Genomic DNA, 20,420 nt, shown 5'->3' with positions numbered 1-20,420 from the left:
ATCGTCCTGTTCTGAACAGTTCCCAGCCTATTCCTGATACCACAGCAAGTGCTCAGAGCATTGTTGTTTCCAGAGGGTAAGGAATAATTCCACATATTTTTGCTATGACCCCAGTAACTTGTGTTCCTCTTCCTCATGGCGTGTTCTCCCAGTGCCCACGCCAGCCAGGTTTTCCTGCTGTATAGAAATGTCTCTTCTTTATGAAGATAAAGAGGTTCTATAGAGCCTAGAGAGCCCGGTGTTTAGCTTATTTTAAACAGCTTTTAAGATCTGTCCCTTTTGTAAGACCTTAAGTGGAATCTGAGTTATCTGAGCTAGAAGATGATGTAAATGATTGATAGCATAGTTACCTGGAGCTCTGGTTCTTTGGGATATTCCTTATCCCTCTTCCTACAAGCCAGTGTTTCACTGGTGCAGCAAGGGAATTTGCCCCTGCATGCAGAGAATGGGAGAAACTAACAGCTCTCTTTGATCCAATGCATATTTTGGTTACTGCTGTTTACTGCCCAGTGCTTTGGGAAACTTTTCATACTATACCATAGTTGAAGTGAGGGGATATGTTTTAATATAATAAATGCATCTATTCAGTTAAATCAAATAATTCACATGTTTTATTGCAACGCTGACTATATTTCCTTCGCGAAAAACTAAGTTGCTCACTGAGGTTGGAACAGGAAAAGCTGCGGATCTGCATCCCTGTGTGCGTGCATGCGTGCTGCTGCTCTCTGCAGCTCCTCTCATGGTGTATTGCTGCCATCTTGTGAGACTGAAGTGAAACAGCAGGTGCATGTCCAAGCAGAAGCCCATCTTTCTGCTTAGGACTGCACTGAGATATTTTATCGCTAATTAAAAATCTATAAATTGCTTTGTAAATTATATGTATTTGTTAAAACTTTAGGGGTGCTTTCAAGATGGGTGTGACACTATCTGGAGAGTTCTTCCAGTTGTATTATTGGTCAAACTCTACACTGATGTGAAACGCCTGAGTTTTTGGTCGTATGATCTAACAAAGGAAAACATGCATGCCCTTTGATGGGATTAGTGTATGACTGATGAGTCTCATACAGCCTTAATGCTAAAGGGCACAGAGGAGAACCTTGTAAAGGAACGGCTCTCATTGCCTTACCTTGAAGGCAGGAGTGCTGCAGGAGTCACTGTGAAAGTGATTTGGGAATAGGCAATCCATACTAAGACCAGGGAATTCCTAAGATTAGGACCAGGCTGATTAATAGTCATTTCTATCCCCTAGAGTGGCTTGTGGTTTTTTTACTCTTATATGAAGGCATAGAGCCTGAGACAGAAGAAACAGAACAACATAATATGAAAGAGACAAGAGGAAGTTTACTGTTTAAAGTATTTCTGACCCAGAATGCAAATATATTCCTTTATTATGAAATGTTTTAAAAGTTCATTTGGGGAGGTAGTCTTCACATTTTCATATTTTCAAGAGTTTTGGTATAAGTCTTACGATGCCTATATGATTCTTTTTCCCTGGAAATGCTACAGTACTTTTCTATATGCAGAATAGAAAATAATGATGAAATGTAAGGTACCAGTTTGTACAGTAACAGCTGGTAGATATTGACTCAACAATTACACTGCTGAACATGAGCAAAGTACAGTCTGATGGATTTTTTGGAGTTCAACTTGTTGATGTCTTGAAAAATCATGCATGAGGAAGCATACATAGCTGAGCTCCAAACCTGGCCAAGTCTGATATCTCAGACAAACTTTATTAAATTTGCTGTCTCCTTCAAGAGGTATATACTTGCCCTTGTGGAGGAGGTAAGTGGAAATTTGGCAGAGGTTTTGTGAATATTAACCCCTTCTGTAAGGATAGAGCACAGCTCTGCTGAAAAAGACTTGGGGATACTGGTGTCTGGGAAGCTGGATATGAGCCAGCAGTGTGCCCTCACACCCCAGAAAGCCAATTGTATCCAGGGCTGCATCAGAAGAAGCGTGGCTAGCACGGCCAGCCAGCACCTCCCAGGTGAGGGAGGTGATCCTGCCCCTCTACTCAGTGCTGGTGAGGCCTCACCTGGAGTACTGTGTCCAGATGTGGAGTGGTCAGTACAGGAGAGATATGCACCTGTTGGAGTGCGTCCAGAGGAGGGCCACAAAACTGATCGCAGGGATGCAACACCTCTCCTAAGAGAACAGACTGAGAGAGCTGGGGCTGTTTCAAACTAAAGGAGTGCAGATTTATACAGGATATAAGGAAAAAGTTTTTTACTCTAAGGATAGTGAAGCGCTGGAACATGTTGCCCATAGAGGTGGTGGATGGCCTGTCCCTGGAGACACCCAAGGGCAGGCTGGATGGGGCTCTGAGCAAATTGATCTAGCTATGGGTGTCCCTCTTCACTGCAGAGGAGTTGGACCAGATGATATTTAATGGTCCCTTCTGACTCAAACAGTTCTATGATTCTATAAACTTCTTGCATTTTTCCTTTTTGTATTGCTGATTTAAACTCATTACAAATGAAGCACCAAGGAATACACATAATACAAACACATTAATGCAGAAAATTATATCCACTCTTAATGCATCTGTTGAGGCTTTTGATCACAAACCTCTGTCCGTGTCTGTGGTGATTTCTGTTGGAACTAATCTCTGTTAGACTGATCTTTTGTCATTTAAAATAGTGTTTTGTCCTGGCATTGTACAATTGCCTGTGTACTACTTATTAATCTGTAACTCTGGTATCTTTTCTAGATAGAAGAACGAGCAGAATTTTTGAACAAATCCGCTCAGAAGAGGTAAAAAAAAAAAAAAGATTGTAGATTCAGTCAAAATGCTTAATCAGAGGAAATAATAATTTCTTTATTTTTTCTGCTTCCTAAAGTGGTATGAAACCTGCCCACACGACAGGAGTTGTTTCAAAGATTGACAGTAGACTTGAGCAGTACACTAGTGCAGTTGTGGTAAGTTAATTCCAGGTCACAGTGACTTTATTTAGTAATGGCTTTTGGGCTTTAGCAATCACCCTGTGTTTTACTTTTAAAAAATCAGTGTTTTTTTTTTTTTCAAAAACTCTTTTTAAACATTCTCCAAAACAAAAATGCTTGAGGTGTGCCAGTAACTAACCTATATATAAAAATATATGCATAGTCTTTGATTCATGACTTCTCTTATGGGCTACAACATTTACTGTCTGCTTTGTAAGCTAGGATAAGCTCTTGAAGGATTCAGTCAGTATTCTTGAGCGATGTCCATATCCTGTCTCTTAGCAGAGATAGTAGTCATCCTGAACTAATTTCCTTAGGGTGACTTAGCAGCTTATTTAGGAGAGTAAAGGACTGGGCCTGTTTTGCTTACTGCATCTTTAGAGTGAAAATCCTGGGCACAGAGAGACTTCAGTGAGTAAAGAAGATATAAAGTGACAAGAAACAGGATAATAATAGTGAAGACAAGTAGAATTCAACCCTGGATGTTCTTGATAGAGAACAGCCAATAATGTTCTTTAAGCCAGAGCTGCTTTTTTTTTTTTTTCCATAGTTCAAGAAAAAGTAGTTTTTTATTTGCTTGTTTATAAATTAATTTTGTAAGTCAGTGAGTACAGGTAATGTGTAAACTACTGGTTAATGCAGCAGACATGAGGTGATAATTATAATGGGAATAAAAAGATTATTAAAAAGGATATTATCCTGGTAGCTCATATAGACTAATACTCCTCTCAAGTCTGTGTTATGTAGAAAGTACAAGAATTTGGAAAAGAAGGAACAGAATACATTTGGCCCACTTCGTTTGGTAACCATGCAAAAGACAAACTGCCAAAAAGCCCTAAATTGACATGCACCCCTACTCATAAAAAGCCCCACATCATTCCAGATATGATGTAATGACTTTACCTCTATAGTCCCAAGCTGTGAGATTAACTTGTTTGGGGCAGGTAAAGCAAATCTGATGATGATGACAAAGTCGCCTCCACATAATGATTTCCCTAGTGAAGTCATCGAAGGAGGCATACTGACAGTACGTCAGAATTAGAGTGGTGTGACTCAAAAGAAGACAAATCAAAACCTTGGAGCAGTTAAATTCAGAGCAGTGCTTTTCTACTAACTTTAGAAGAAATGCAAAAATCTGTGTGATTGTAGTTTTCATTGCTTCTTATGTCAAGGGTGCCTGACCAATGGCAAATCAGAAAGTCTCAATGGGATCTTTCAGCACGGACCTTTCTCCCTGTCCTTGCATGGTCATTGCTAGAACTTACAGCTACTGCATTCTGCTGAACTTATTGCAAGTTGGCTCTTAATGCCAACTGCCTCAATTCTTTTGCAGGGCAACAAAGCTGCAAAACCAGCCAAACCAGCAGCCTCTGACCTTCCTGTTCCAGCAGAGGGTGTCCGTAATATCAAGAGCATGTGGGAGAAAGGGAATGTTTTTTCATCACCTGGGGGAACAGGAACACCAAATAAGGTATGTACTTAATTTCACTTGGTGATTATATAGAATCATGGTATGGACCTTATCTTGCAGTTCATGTTGAGTAAGCCTGATTGCTCTTCTTGATATCACTGGTGAAGAGTATCACAAAGGATCTTGAAGTCCTGAGAAGTCCACAGAACAGTGTGGCTGCAATATTGAGTGTAATTGAAGAATTTAGTAACACACTGTGCTAAGTTATGAGACATTCCAGAGTCACATCAGATATCTTAGACAAATTTATCTAGATAGTTCAAGCTGGGTACAAAGAAATTCTTTGTGTTGAGAAAGATTCTTGTTAGGGTCAGAGTAGTATTAAACAAACAAGCTACTGATGTTTCATAGATCATAGATAGAAGCATTTGTGAGACATTTATCTAGCCTTCATAAATTCTTAAGGCCAGATTTCCTTTTGATAAATTTATGTCTCCTGATGAGGATTCATATTAGCTGAAAAACCAAGCCATAGGCTAGAGGAGACTACTTACAAATAGCCAATACATTTTGTTAGATTTTTCTAACCTTTTGAAATTCTAAATGATAGAAATTTTAGGCCAATTAACTTCTCTCTTATATGTCTTTTTGAAAAAAAAAAAAAAGTTTGACAAATTAAAAAGTCTAGACCAAATAACTGATTGGTGTCTCTTCCTCTTTAGGCTTTTTTTTTCTTTTTCTTTTTTTTTTTTTTTTGTCCTTAGAGATTTGAATTATGACAGAAATAGAATGATTGTGTCTAGGGTTTATTTTTGAGTTAGCAATAAAATGAAAATGATTCTGTCAGACCACATTTACCATTAATGAAAACTAGAGGGAAGCAGTACTGTGTAGTTCATAGCAACAGTATCTTCAGAGTTGACAGGATGACTCTTAGCCATAACCTCAGTAAGGATTTCTGTATTAAACTGTTGTGGCTTTGCTTTCAAATCTGAACCATTAAAAATATAGCAAAAGCTATTCTGAAAGTCTTCTGATTAGATTTTATTATTTTGTAGGAAACTGCTGGGCTGAAAGTTGGTGTCTCCAGTCGTATCAATGAATGGTTAACCAAGACCCCAGAGGGTAACAAATCACCTGCTCCAAAACCTTCTGTAAGTTAACCTGCATCAATCTCTTCAGCAGGAGGGTTTTCTCCTGGGACAGAGGTGGTGAGGGTGTTTCCATAATTGACTAATGATCCTTAGAAGAATGTTATGCCCATCCTCTCTTGGGAGCTCCCAGATGCCTTCTCACTGCTAATTCTTGGACAGTCAGAAAAGAGGATAGGGAACAGGGTGATTCTGCTCTTAAAACTAAGGGGTGCCTAGGGAAGTGCTTCCCTAGCAGAGAAGAACATTTCTCTGTGAAGGCCTTGTTAATTCAGAAATTATTGGGCATAGACTGAATTAAACACCTGTGCTTTGGCTCTCACACCATGAAAATTTTCTGAGTAATTTTGTAAACATAGCTGAAATACTGTAATCCTTTTAGGACATAAATGTCATTCCTAATGAAGGCTCTTTAACCTCCCTATTTCTTCACCAAGAATCAGAGCAGAAAATGTGAAGAAATTAGTGAAGTAAGAAAATGAGAAGCAGCAGTGTAGCTGAGGACAAAAACAGAAGCAAGTGATTGTTGTGTGGGTAAAGGCAGAGGTGAGGAAATTAGGCTGTAGGTGCATAATTCCCCAAGTGGAATGGAAAGACATTGTTCATTGTGTTAAATGATTCAGCTTTGGGCTTTTATTAAAAAGAACTGGTTTCTTCCCATATCATTGTTTCAGCTAGTTCACTTGCTCTTTATAAAAGATGGAGTTTGATGTACACTTTCTTCATTCATATGCTTATTTGTACCAAAGAGGAGTTTGCAATTTGCGGTGTTGTCCCTCAAGCCCACGTTTACTGATTGCTGCATATTATGTCCTCGTGGAAATGAATGAAAAAGAAAATAAGTAATTTAATGGCAAGTTCTGAAAACCAGTACAGAATCTGCCTCCAGATTTTTCTTCTAAGTTTCATCTTTTAGATAACATAAAATTAACCTCTAGTTTTCTTCTCAGACGACTGTTTCTATCTACGTATTCATTTCCCTCTTTCTCAGTAGATTGTTCTTTCTTCTTTCAATATCTCTGCTTGAAGAAACCTGCAGTCCTCCTCCTCTTCTTTGTGGGTCTGTTTTCTAAGTTGGTCAGGTAAATCTGTCTATAACTGACCTTGAAGAATGATGTGTATCTGTGTGGCTTTTATTTTCTATTAGGTTAAATCAAAGGGAAACCTACAATTCCATGGTTACCAAATAACTCCCCATCCCACCCCATTCCCATTCAAAATAAATACATATTTTGAAGTGTTTGAGAGCATTCATGCAGACAGTCCACTGCAGTTTTGCTGTCTCATTCTCCCTCTGTTTCTGCTGAACTCATTTTTTGGGGTACAGAGTAGGCTTCAAGTCTTAACCATATCTGGTTAATCTATGACTTCAGTGCTGGGTTCAAACACCTCTGTCAGAAGTGTTTGTACCTCACTAAGCGTTTTTCTATGCTATGTTAGAAATCCTCATGTGCAGAAAACTCAATTGACACTGTACAATGGAAATCCAAATGAACACAAATGACTACTGTGTTAAATCTTGAAATGTTTATTTAAGAATGCAGAGAAGGATCTACTGTATTAAAATTCAACGCTATTTTTAGATTATTATTTTAATGAAATATTTTCATTCTGATTTAACATACCTCAGGCAAACTTCCTTAGGATTCCTCCTTAACTGAAGTATTATTTCAAAGAATTATGTTTTCCTTAAAAAAGTAACTTTTCATTGTACTGCCTGGGATTAATATAATACATTATATCCTATGGAAAAACAAATAGATGCAGCAGAACTGGATTTTGTGTTAAAGCATGAAGTGAGATTCAAAATTGATAAACAATATAGCATTTACCATTTGTAGATGCTCCTCTCTGCTCTTCTTATGAGGGAGTCACATTCTAACTTTCTTCTATCAGATTAAGATAAACCTGAACTAAAACTTTTTTGTTGTTTTTCTCCAACACTGATTTTAAAATACAGGATTTAAGACCAGGAGATGTATCCGGCAAACGTAATCTCTGGGAGAAGCAGTCCGTTGAAAAGCCAGCTGCTTCTTCTTCAAAGGTAACACATTTACACATGGTTAAAATGTTGGTATCTCTGTGTGGGGCTTTTTGTGGGGTGGGGGCAGGCACTGTTTGCCATATTGTCAGTCAGCTGGAATTAGACCTCTACATGTCTTCTGTTATTAATGTACCTTTGTATGGCACCATAGGCCATAGATAGCCTGTAACTTTTATATTTCTGTTTGGAAGAACAGAGTTGTGCTGAAACTATGCCCTTAGCATTGAGATGATTTTTCCCTATTATAAATAACTACATTTTCTCCCATTCAGCTTTAATAAGGGGTTATTACTTTTTCAAACAGGTAACAGCTATGGGGAAAAAATCAGAGACTAATGGTAAGTAATTCTAATAATTCACCTACCTATGAAAAGGAAAACAAAGTTGGCACATTTTTGTACAGAAATTACAGTTCTGAGTTTTTAAAATGCTACATCTGATAATAAAAACACCTTTTTTATTATTAAAAAAAAAAAAAAAAAGGGGGGGGGGAAACAAGCTCCATTGCAGTATCACCAGAATGTGGCTATTTTGAGTCCTAAGCCTGAAATATGTGGGAGGGCTGAGGACAAGAAGCTCTCCAGCCACGTTTGGAAGCATTGCATGAGAGACATGGTATGAAGTTTGCTATAGCTGCCAAGCATCATTAAACTGAGAGATCTGATGAACGGGATGGTCATTTAACTAATTGTAGCAAATTCCAGGCGTGTGGGAAAGGCTCTTTTAAAGGCTCCAGAGAGAATGGATATGCTTTTCATGAGTGGAGAGGGAGAACCCAAAAATCAAAGCTATTGTGGCTCCATTATTTGAGCAGAAATGGAAGACCTCAGCACTCCCGAGAACAAATTCTGCATTTGATTTTAAGTACTGCCACTGGGCAGTAGTGAAACCTGCTGAAAACTCTCCAGTGTTAGTGTTTGAAAATTTGCCTTGCCGGTCACAAGTCCCATTTGTTCTGGCACACCCAGACAGGGATGGAGCTCAGATGCACTCGGCAGCATCACTGCTTTTGCTGGAGCTGTGCATTGGTCTTCACAAGGCAAGAAGAGTCTTACAAATGTCATGTTGAAATCACAAGTCTAGGAAACACAACCTAGCTGTAGGTCAAGAAGTCAGTGAAATTCCCCTCCTAGCTTGTATGTACTCTTTTAATTTTTTGTTTTAATCTGAAGCACTGCAAAGAAAATTGATTAGAGGATATATGTGCCTAAGGACCACTTGGGAAAAGTGGAGATCTTCTGATCAGTTTAGCATTAGTTAATAGTAATAAGATACCTTGCAGTATCTGTTGATTTTTGTTTTTGTTTTTGTTTTTTTTCATTAGGAATGAAATGATCACATTCTTCTTCACCTTCACTTGTGAAGTAAGAGCTGTGGTATGCTTGTGGATGATTTTTTTGTTGGTGTAGAGTTGCACAAAAATAGAATTGACTCCCACCTCCTCTTCTGTTTCAAATTGCAGTGTTGAGAGGGGTTTTTTCAGGCTGGCTCAGTCTCAGTGCAGCTGTGCACCCATGGCTATGCCCTTAAGCCCTGCAGGAGCAGCCCAGCTCAACAGATACAGCTGAGCCCTTCTCTAAGTCTGAGATGAGGGCTTCAGCAGAGGAATAGCAGCAGAAGGCTTTCAACAGTTGGATTTCTGTTTTACTGTGGGCATGGAGTGTGTGTGCCAAGCATTGTAGCTTTTTATGACAGCCACTCACTCGTGGCTTGGGAAGGGTATTGCGCTGGGCACAGTGCGTACTACCTTTGTGGTGGGAAGCTCCTGAGCTGCTTCCTAGGGCTGTTGGAGGTGAGGGAGGTGTGACAGTGAAATCCTGGTTGTCGTCTTGGAGACCATCTCTGAGAGAACCCAGTACCCACGTACAGCAACATCCTAGTCATGTCCTGCCTTCCGCCATGCTATGCTGCATGTTAATCTAGAGTCATGCTCTCTCTAGCTCAGAGATACATTCATGTTATTTCAAGCCATCTTTAATCTTCCTTTCTCTCAGCAGGTTTGAGACAATTTGAGAAAGAACCATAGAAGGCTACTAAAGACGCTGGACCAATCAGTTGGGGGAAAAAAAAGAAAGAAAAAGTGCTAAATTGTTCTTTTTATATTTATGTTTATTTACCAAAATGTCTTTTTGCATTATCCCAGTTAAAACCATGTATATTAGCACTATATTTAATAGTCAGTCTAGACATTCATCATAATAGTACTGCCTTTGCACAAGAACCTTTATTCCTAAAGAAACCCATGCTGTGAAATATACAGACTCTCCTACTGACAGTCATAACTAACTATGGATCAGGACAGTGATTTCAGCTGGCATAAGAGGTCAACCCAAAGTACATTTAAAGTGAAGTTGCTCAAGAAAGGTGTGCAGTAAACCTATGAAAACAGTGGTGACTTTTGAAATACAGAAGTCTTTCCTTCTGCACTTTAGACTGAAGCATGGCAGAAATACCTTTAGTTGACAATGTAATGTTTTCTGTAAGTTGCCCATGTCATGAGAAATACTGCGTCAATAACTTGTTTTAATTTTTTTTTGTTTTGTTTTATACTTTTTTTTTAGAAGTATCAATTTTTCCATTCTAGTTTAAGTTAATGCATAAATTCGGATGATTATGTTAGCTGACAGCGGTACTGATATTTCTTTTTGTTGTTAGTGACTAGTAATTGATTGCAGTTTAGACTATATACACACATAGCTTCACAAAGTTTAGCCTAAAGGCACTACTAACAGTAGAATGCTTTAATACATGCTAGAGTATTATATTTAGTAATAAACAAACATAATTAGCCAATATCACAGCTTAAAAAGAGATAAAAACAAAATCACACACTTTCCTATAGTGAGATTTCATAATTGCCATTAGAGGTATGGCAAGATAAGTATTAAAAAATTTAAATGTCAATTACCCAGTAATGGGTGATTAAGAAGAAAGTTATAGTTTTTAAAAGAGGAAAAGGTAAGGGTATAGAGGGTCAAAAATAGGTCACTTGTATAAAACATTGTAGTTTAATTTATATAAAACTACCATAATTAAAAAATAAAATAAAGTAAAGCACAGTTGGAGCTTGTTTCAAATGACTGTACACTAAATCTTGTCATTCATCAGTGCCGTACACCAGGTCCTCTAAATGAAGTAAACCTCTATCTTTTGTAGTGCTTCTTTTTAACTCTCTCTCTCTCAAATATCTTCTTTACAGATGTTTTGATTTGTATATAGTAAACACATGGCTATAAGATGTCAGCTTGGTTTGAATGTACATGCCATACAGTTTAGCATTGACATCCTACAGTGTATGGATGGCATAAACTGAGCAGCTGAAGTAGCCCCCGAGTTGTTAACAGCTCTGTTGTGCATCAAAACTACCGGGATCTCCCTTTCACCACTTCCATCTCTTAAAGCATCTGACTTCTTCCTAACAGAGAAGAATGTTGTATTTCAACCCAAAGATGAGCTCCCCTGCTTGGCTGAAACATCTTGTTTACATAAAGATGCGTGTAGTTATCTGTAGGGGGTGAAACTATGCCTGACGTTGTCTATGAGTTGTCATGTGTTTTGTTTGGGGGTTTTGTAAACACTTCTGAGTCTTTCAAATACATTTGATAGCTGCAATGAAAAGGATTTGTTCAAATGATGTATTCTGAAACCGCATTCACAATAAATGGAATATTTCCATCAGCAGACCCCTGTTGCTTAATGAAGCAGTTGTTGTGACTGAGATAGGAATCCCCATTAAGGCCACGTGAAACATGGTTTTCATTGCTGCAAAGCTCGAGGGATGTATTTCCTGGTACGCCATCCTATACCAAACAGAAGCTGAAATCAACAGCTGTACTGTATGTATTCTTAAAGGAAGAAAAAGAAAATTTCTTAGCTGTCGTGCTTTTCATTGTGACAAGATTCAGAAGTCAGCATGCCCAGCAAAGCAGGTAAAACTTGACCTCATGGCATGCTGTCCGCTCTCCTGCACTGCAAAACGTTCTCTGTGTGAGCTGTAGTGTTTGCAGTTTCACCTGCCTCCCTCGGTGTGGCAGCTCAGAGGGGATGTGCTTCCAAACCTGGGCTGGAGTGATGCTTTTCCTTGTTCCTGGGAAATTTGCTCCCAGTTAATGTTGTTTTTCTTCTCTTTTATTGTTACTATTTTTTTCCTAAGAGCATGGAAATGTGCTGGGCACAATTAGTTTTAGTTTTAGGAAAAAAAAATGTCATAGAAGCGGTTCCTGGCTTGTCCCCTGAATGGGCATCACCTCCCCGTGGCGTCTGCTGCAGGGAAATCCCTGTGATGGGTCAGCTGCACTGCGTTGTGTTGGCATTTTCATGATGTGGTATGGTGATGAATTCTGAGACATTACCCAAATGGCACCTTAACTCATGCCTTACTTTGTGTGGCTCACCTGGGCATCCCAGTCAGACTTTGTGTCATCAGGGTGCTGAATACCACAGAATAGACTTTTAAGCCCTGCCTTTGCTTTGGTCTAGTATCATCTATCTGAAAATATTTAAAGCAATTTTGAGACTACTTCAGTGCCTGTGTTGGTGTTTTTAATAATTATATATATAGATATATATTTATCTTGGATAAAGCTAGATCCTCTCTGTATATGTTGTTTGCTAAATGCTACCAGCAGAACTGCAAAAATCTAATTTTGTTGACATTTCCAGAACTTGTGTTCCACTGGGTGTTATTTTCTTGTGAGTTATCACTGCACATATTGCTGTCTTCACTTTTTCACCTTTAATTGTACAAAAAGTTGATTTCTGGCTGTTCAGAGGGAGGTCGGTTTTAGTTACAACTCTAGCCTGTTTGATGCCTAGATCCAAAATTAGTCCTGGTACAGGAACCATTAGAGTCTTTCCTTCCTGTATTAAAATTTGAAAACCAGACTTCAGGTGTGTTATAATTACTACATGAAAAAATCTAGGTGTTACACTGATGAAGTTTTGTGGTTATTCAGACTTCTTTTTATTTTTATTTTTTGTTTGCTTTTATTCAGTCTTTGTACATATAAAGCTTGAAAGCATCAGTGATTCATACTGTAAAATTAATCACAGCTACATAAAAATCAAAGTAAATAAGCACCACATTCCTTAACAGCCACTCATGAGCCAGTAAGACTCACCGCATTGAAAACAACATAAAAAATGTGGTTACTTAACAAATTTTTTTTTTGTTTTTGTTTTTTGTTTTTGTTTTTTAAATTTGCTAAACATGTTTTCAGTTAAGCAAGAGAAGGAAAAACAGGAATGAGATGTTGAGTTAAAAAAAAAAAGGAGTAAAAACAGATTTCTGTTAACCCTCTCAACAGAAGGCCCGTTCCCATTGATGGGTTCTTTCACCAGCTAGCGGTGTCCTCCTGAAAAAGGACAAGTAACCACTCTCAATGATTGTTGAGTACAGAAGAAGAAATCAGGTCTCAAAGGACATCAGCTACAAAGGACATCTAATCCAGAAGGAGGTACGTGGAGAAACTGCCGGAGCGGAAGCTACCGGTGTTAATATTCTGCATTGAACGGGTAGTCCTTGTGATTGACAGACCTAAGGAGAAAAAGAACTTGGTTATTTAAGTAAAGTGTTGGACCAAGTGTCTTCAGCTGCATTTCCCTGCTGTAGTCTCCATTCTTCACTGCCAACGTACTCAACACTTGCAGCTGATAGCTGTCATTAGTTGGAACACAGGCTTGTGAACAAACACATGCAACAAGATGCTGAATGGAGGGCCCTGAATGACTTCCTTCTAGTGCCTGTTCCAGGGAGTGTCTTGTTACCTGATCTCTAGAGTTTTGCATGAGAGCCCTCTCGTTTTGGTCGTGTATGCTTTCAAGATACATGGTATGAAAATACAGAGACAGACAGGCCTGGTGGATAATAAAAATAATAAGGAACGTACTGCGGCACCGGAACCGCTCTCCAGTTCCTGTTAAAGCTGAGGATGACATCCATCTCTTTTTTAGACAGCTCGAAGTCAAACACCTAGCAGAAAAAAAAGAAAAAAAAGTAAATTCTCTTTTTTACTTAGGTTCATAAATAGTTAGATAGTATGGTTTTCCTTCATTTGTGATAACTTCAGTTGAGAATATACTGCATACACACTAGGGGTAGTTGAGAAATCCTCTTATTTCTCAGCCAAGCACCAGTTTACCAATTAGTCCTTTCTCTCTGAGGTGCTGTTCATTGCAGTGTCTCGTAATTGTGGGTGGTTGAATGCAAACACCATTTCTGATTGCTTTGTAATGCATCAACAGAGAACTTAGGTACTAAGTGCAGATTACTCCATGTGTCACAAATACTGGAGCTGTCAGTAAATATTTCTGCTATGAAAGAGGACTCCTGGTACCAACTGCAAATCATAATTTCACAGTTAATGTCAACTAAGGATTGTTGATGATGGTTAGTAGGAGAAATGAGCCCAAATTTTGCAGCATGATCTGAAAGTAATGGAGATACCATCTAAGATGGCAGGTCTTCAGAGCAAGTATCCAGGTGACTCTCCCTGCCAAGAGGAACCACAGCCTCAAAATGAGACAAATGATTACTGGGTCTGGTGTTTACAGTTGGTTCTGTTTTGCTCCAGAAAAGTGGGTTTACTAAGGACCTCTGAGGGCAAGCCCCAAACTGGTATTCCACTTCCTGCACTGTACTTCTCCAACCTCCCTGTTGTAAGCCATTTCTCTTTTGACAGGAACAAGATGCTTTTTTCTCAAAAGAAAAAGAATTCTGTGTGGTTCAGTAGTGCTAGGCCCTGATCTCTACGTTTCTGTGCTCCCCTTCCAATGTCTCCCAAGTGCTGCTTGGAATTGCACTGGACCAACATAGCTATGGCTATGGTTGCTGTAGTCCCAATGGAAGCCTGACCTGCATGTTTTCCTTAATGCGCTCCTTTTTGTCAGACTTGGGAATGACAGCCAAGTTCCTTTGGATAATAAACCGGATCAGAACCTAGAAATGAATGAGGAGGATTGTGAGCACAGAGTTGCCTAGGAAGATATTCAAATGCATTTTGTGTATTTTCTCCCTCTCCCCCTCCTTTTTTCCGCCCTCTGTTCACAGACAGATTTGTCTTTCTACAACCGTGTTCACTTTTGGGAAGACAGCAAGTTTGCACAGACCAGTTATGAGGATCCAGCATTTATTTATGGCCTAATGAGAAAACTATTAGTTGTTTCTGGCTTACGAGGTTTCAACACCTTTGCTTCTCAACAATTTTTCTTTCTTTTTGGGTTGTGGAGGGGAGAAAAAATAACGTTGTTTCTGGTTTGTGTTACATGGGTGCTCAGGCCAGATAAGCACAATACTGCAGATTGTTTTGGACTCACAAGTAAGTACCTCACCTACATGAAGCTCTTTGAAGACTTTAAATTATTTTAAATGATATATTTAAAACATTCCCCCTCACTGGGAGACTGCTGCATACTTTTTGTTTCCTGCTCTGCCTGTCTTAAAATATGGCTATGGTTGATTGCCTGTGAACATACGGATTAGTTTGAAATGCAGTTCCTGTTCACCATAGTCCCTTTAGAGAGAATAGCAACGATGAAAAAAAATCGCTTTGCATAAATGAGCAATTTTCAATAACTAAAGTAGCTGGTGTAAAGAGTAATGAGTTGATGATTTGTATGTAAAGCTCAGGGGAAAGGGGTACTCAGAAGAACAAGCACTTCTCTCTGGGAGCAGAAGGAATCTTTCTAGGAAAGGGGATACCTGAGGTAAGTTCATATCAGTACTTACCAGCTCACTCAAGCTCAGTGCTCAAGATCTCATAGAAAAGGCATTTGATATAATTCACATGAATACCAGTAAGAACAGGGTCAGTACAAAGAGTCAAGTGCAGTTCAACTCCATTATACTGTATCCCTAGAGAAAGCAGCACCTGCAAAGACTCTAAAGATAACGGACAGTTTGTCAACACTTCTTACCTGAGCAGGAGTTTTATGATATCTTGCTGCAATCTCTTTAATCTTAGGATCCTCCAGCAGCATAGGTTCCCCTGGCTTGGCCCTATTAAAAACAAAAGACAAGATTTTGAGGATAAGAGATGTATTGGTGTCTCCACAGGAAGAAAGAATCTGCAACAAAGCAAGAACAGTTTTCTCATTGTAAATGTATCATTTACATAATTTGCTGCAAAGTTTCTAGTTGCAAATGGCAGTCTGTTGAGTGGATAGGCTGCCATTCTTTCTTACCATGGCCGATTAGGAGAGCCCAGGGGGCTGTATGCAGTCACAGCGATCCCTTTAGAATGACAGTACTTAATCAGCTTCTCCTGGGTCAGATATGGATGGCACTCGATCTGCAAGAAACACGGTGGTTGGCATGGAGGCAGAAGCACTCAGCTTCAGAGCATTATATTTTTATTTTTAAACCTGGGGTCATGAGCTTCCCTATATTAGCCCTTCTGGATATTTTCTAGATGATGTGCTGAATACACAAACAAGAACATGTTCTTGTTGCTGCTTTGCTGCAGGTTCCCTGGCCTTCAGAAAGTCGCTGCAGTCTGTTCCTTGGCTGCTGAAATTCCTACTCAAAACACATAGCCAGGATGTTCTTGCTTCCTACTGTACATTGCCATGCCTGTGCAGTAGCTTGCAGTGGAGATTTGGCTAGTTATCCCAGAGCTGGCAGATGTGGGCCTGTGACAACTTGTGCTGAGATGTGAGTGGTACTTGAGACTGTGAAAAGGGATGCACAGCTGAAAATTGGCAAGAGATATTTTCACTGTTTTCAGTGAAGAATGAAATATTCTCATCTGTTTCATACTGTGATATGAGTAAGCCAAACTGTTTGTGTTTTACGTGGTATTATTCTCAAATCTCCACAGCATTACACACTTACAGACCTACAAAAGAAACCCTTTCTTTCAAGATCTCTTGTCAGGTAAAAGCCATTGGCACTGGCATTGCAGTGAAGCCCTGCATATTTCAGGCAGCGGTGACCTGGAGGACCTTTCAGACAATGAAAGATACCTTACTGCCTTGTGAGACCGTTCCATGGCACCAAGCTATTTAAAAGTCATAGCAGAAAACAGCTTTAAGAGCCAAAATGTAGCTTGAATATGTCTAGGAATATTGCAAGGCTAGTTGATGTCAACGCAAATCAGAGTCTTACCTGGTTAACTACAGGTTTGTACTTCAATCCTGGTTTGTTCAAGATTCTTTCAATCTGCTCATGGTTGAAGTTTGAGATTCCAATGGCTTTTACCTTGCCACAATCCACCAGCTCTTCCATAGCCTAATGAGGAGGACAACAGATGTTTACTTATGAGGTGGCATTAACAGTCAGCCATGATATTTTATTTCACTGAAGATATTGAAAAACGAACAAGCAATTCCTAATAGATTAAATAATGGTATGTTTGATTTAAAAACTGAAAATCTTAGCATATTATATTATGTGAGTATATTACATTGTATTGCAGATGGGAAAGTAGCATAAGAAGAATGAGTTGGACAACCTTTATTTTACAGGGTGCAAATATTTTGCTCAGGCTCCTCTGGGAGTCATTTCACTAGAGCTGAAAAAGGAAGAGAAATGGTTCCACCTCATCCTGAGCCAGCATACTCGCTCTGCATTGGCAGGACACAGCAAGGAGGATGTCAGCTTTAAGCCAGTTACAACATACTTTCTTGCAGTTGTACTCTACTATTGCACAGAAAAACTGAATTCCCTGAGCCACAGCATCACTGCGTTGCAGGAGCAACTGTGATAGCAGGAGCAGACCCTGAGTCTTCTCAGTCCACAAATAAAGTAGGGTTGAAGGATGACGATACCCATTGCTGAAAAGTGCAAGAATTCTTTATCTGTATGAAACTCGCTGTATATTAACAGCCACACTTGCTAACCTATACCTTAGATCTACCATTGTGCATATGCAAATATTATTTTAGTGATAGCATCCACAGTGCTGATAGGTTTTTCCTCTTTATTTATAGTAAGGACATACCCTTCTTGCTCCTCAAAAGAAGAAGAGGAAGCATCTGGTTTTTTTTCTGGTTATGAAATATAATTGTCTCCGTGCCCAAACCCATCCCCTACTGTCAGGTACATCTTTGCTGCATTTAGTTTAAACACAGAAGACTGCAGTGGGATTGCCTGGTCATAGCCTGAACCAGTGAATGAGCATCTGAGTGACCGGAGCTGAGGAGCCAAGGTCCACCCGTCCTCTTGCTCTCTTCCTCTCAATGGTGCTTCCAGGAGCACAGATACGCTCAGAGCCTGTGCAGGTTGCCCCCCGTCCCTGGCTGCTTCCTTCCTCTGTGCCAGAGTTCGAACGAGAGGCGGCTGTGTTTCTTAACCCAAATGGTTGCCAGGAGGGGTGAGTTCATTCCCCTTTTCTGTAGTATCTCTTTCTATAGCACCTGTACCTTAAATAAAGGCTCTGTCACCGCCTTTGTTTACTTTACAGAAGACCAAACACTGACTCACCTCCCATGTGTCCAGAAAATCTGTATCACTGGGAATAACCATACCCTTGTCATCTTCAGGCAACAGTTCTTCACCAGCCTGTAATTTCAAGGCAGAAGTCACAGAAACTAAAGAGTTGAATTTCCCACCATATGCTAGATTTCAGATTGGAATTACAGGTCAGAAGTTATCAGTTAGGAGTTTTCAGTTCAAGTAGCTAAAAATTATTCATATTCATGGAATGGCCTGGATTGAAAAGGACCTCAAAGATTATCTAGTTTCAACCCCTCCCCCCCTCTGCTGTGGAGCATGTTGTCAACCACCAGACCACTGGACAGCCAGACCCACACCCTCAAACTTATCACTGCATAGTTACTAACTGAATGCTTGCTTCTGTCAGATTTAGGGAGGAGCAAAATGAACCATAGCATATCCTAGATGTGTAATGGAGAAGGCCGCAGCAGAGATGAGAGAATGAACTGTATGTCTACCCAGGTCAGGAGAAAAGAGGAATGTAAGACATAATTACCTTGAATCCCATAGGGAAGTGCATTAGGTAGAGGTCTATGTAGTCCAGTTGCAGTGCAGTAAGGCTCCTTTGGCACCCTTCCTTTACCAAAGACTTCTCATGAAATGTGTTCCACAACTGTGCAGAGAAACCAAGCTCAACTGTGAACCTACAATTTCCACAGTCCAGATCAAAGGACAAGAACTTCTCTCTTGCTGGTCAGGGTAGACAATTGCCTTCCCACCTACCTAGTGCTCACAGAAGACAAGGATGATTGTGTTTTAATGGTATGACAAACGTAACACAAGTAAAGGAGTCAGTAATGAAGGTGGAAAATCAGATGGACAATCGAGAGATTCTCAGAATCAAATGCAAAGGTGTATTTGACACAGCAAAATTTCCACTGCTACAGATTATTTATATACACTTATTTTTTTACAGACCAAATTTCATGAACAGTGTATAGCTACCCTCCTTCTGCCCCTTTGATCTGGACACTTGTGAGGACTGCTCTCAAATTTACTTTGCGCCATAAAACAGAAACCCAGGAGTCAGAAGTTTTTCAGTTGTTGTGTTCTCATTTTGTGGTAGCAAAAGCCATGCTATTTTTTCAAAGTTTTCATCAGTTCCTAATAAAATTTGGTCAAAATTGAAATGAATAGAATTCACAGCCCACAGTCATGAAATAAATACGGGAGAAGGAAACAGTCCTTAGGTTACTTTATAGGTGAAACAAGAAAAACTCGAAACTGTGAGAAAACTTGAGTGCTCTAATGCTCTGTATCCATGTACCTTAGTGACAATGAAGAGGTCTTCCCGTTTGACAACCCCCTCCTTGATCTTCTGCTTGATTGCATTCCCTATTTCATGTTCATTCTGGTAGAAATAGGCGCAGTCGATGTGGTGGTAGCCAGCATCGATAGCGTGTTTCACCACCTCTTCCACCTTTCCTGGAGGAGCCTGAAAACAAGCACAACAATACCATTAACCCTCCCATTGCCTTCTGCCAGTAGTCACTGTGACAGCTCCCCAAAGTCTCCCTGTCCAGCTGCTGCTCCTTGTCACGGGTACTTAAACTGAATTTTAACTCCCTCTTTTTGTAGGGAAAGGACTGCTGAGCTGGGGCTGGAACAGAAAGAAATTAGTTTCTCCCAGACATTAGCAGAGGACTAGACTCCCACAGGGCTGAGCAGCCAGTGTTGGGACAGGACGTCTTTTGCATTCTGCATTTATTTTCCCCTCCCAAATCCTCCCTTTTATTAGGACTTCCTCCTTCTTCTACTCCCGTTTTACTTTTTGCCCTCTTTCTTTGCTTTCCCCCCTCTTGCCCAATGCCTGCCGTCTCACAGCCCACATGCCCAGATACGGCAGTGAGGCAGCCCTCCAGAACGCCATTTTATATATTTTGTGACTCCAACCTTATCCCTTCTCCTTTTAACCCCTGCAGCACCCTCAAGAACCACAGCCCCACTACCTGCCAGGTGCCCAGCCCCAGGACGGGCATCTTCATCTTATTGTTCAGCTCCATGCAAGGCACTGCCATCCTGTCCCCAGCTGTCTCCGTTGGCCACCTCCTGGCTTTGCATGCCTATTGCTACCCGCAGGCGCTTTAAGAAGCCTGGCCCAGCCCAGCCCCTGCCTTCCTCTCCACCCCCTCCAGGCTTTTGTAAGGCGTGGGGCCCACGATGGTGAGGTTTTGGTTGGCTGCCAAGGATTTTTCTATTCATTCATGTTTTTCTTGAAGTGGAAATGCCTTATTCAGTGTCGAACTCGGTGCTTTGCGTGACTTCTCCTGAGGTGCTGCGGGCCTGAAGAACTGTGGGAGACTGCTGCAGGAAGTGTCCTGTGCAGATTACTCAGTTATGAGCAGAGACAAATGGCCTGAAGCTTCCATCTTTTATTCCTAGGAAACATCAGGTTCACTCACTGCTCACAAGACTTCGTTAAGAGGGAGTGTGAGT

At 40.2% G+C, this 20,420-nt stretch overlaps 2 protein-coding genes across 12 annotated transcripts in view; one reads left to right on the top strand and one right to left on the bottom strand.

Moving 5' to 3' along the window:
* CALD1 (caldesmon 1) overlaps positions 1–11,233 on the top strand; it is a 184,072-nt gene extending 172,839 nt beyond the window's left edge. For 5 of the 11 annotated variants that reach the window (XM_065742577.1, XM_065742575.1, XM_065742585.1 and 2 more), the window contains 7 exons: positions 2,714–2,757; positions 2,844–2,922; positions 4,280–4,417; positions 5,416–5,511; positions 7,469–7,552; positions 7,857–7,890; positions 9,547–11,233. In XM_065742577.1, coding sequence (XP_065598649.1) covers positions 2,714–2,757; positions 2,844–2,922; positions 4,280–4,417; positions 5,416–5,511; positions 7,469–7,552; positions 7,857–7,890; positions 9,547–9,578 — 507 coding nt within the window. In that variant the 3' untranslated portion in view covers positions 9,579–11,233. Of the gene's footprint in view, positions 1–2,713; positions 2,758–2,843; positions 2,923–4,279; positions 4,418–5,415; positions 5,512–7,468; positions 7,553–7,856; positions 7,891–8,876; positions 8,929–9,546 lie in introns of all 11 variants that reach the window. The other 6 variants (XM_065742578.1, XM_065742586.1, XM_065742579.1 and 3 more) reach the window with 5 other exon arrangements.
* A 1,518-nt stretch (positions 11,234–12,751) lies between these two features.
* Positions 12,752–20,053, bottom strand: LOC136052448 (aldose reductase-related protein 2-like). The gene is made up of 10 exons (XM_065742595.1): positions 19,934–20,053; positions 19,252–19,419; positions 18,481–18,597; positions 17,973–18,050; positions 16,656–16,778; positions 15,734–15,840; positions 15,467–15,548; positions 14,406–14,489; positions 13,441–13,523; positions 12,752–13,088 (listed from the first exon to the last, which is right to left on the bottom strand). The coding sequence occupies exons 1-10, from the start codon at positions 20,000–20,002 to the stop codon at positions 13,046–13,048; spliced, it is 954 nt and encodes a 317-aa protein (XP_065598667.1). The 5' UTR covers positions 20,003–20,053; the 3' UTR covers positions 12,752–13,045.
* Between the last annotated feature and the right edge of the window lie 367 nt (positions 20,054–20,420).

Source organism: Cyrtonyx montezumae, unplaced genomic scaffold (genome assembly GCF_038088225.1).
Source record: "Cyrtonyx montezumae isolate F1298 unplaced genomic scaffold, pur_monq_1.0 scaffold_3, whole genome shotgun sequence".
Lineage (NCBI taxonomy): Eukaryota > Metazoa > Chordata > Aves > Galliformes > Odontophoridae > Cyrtonyx > Cyrtonyx montezumae.
The sequence above is the reverse complement of the archived record's forward strand: the minus strand, read 5'-3'. Positions and strand labels throughout refer to the sequence as shown.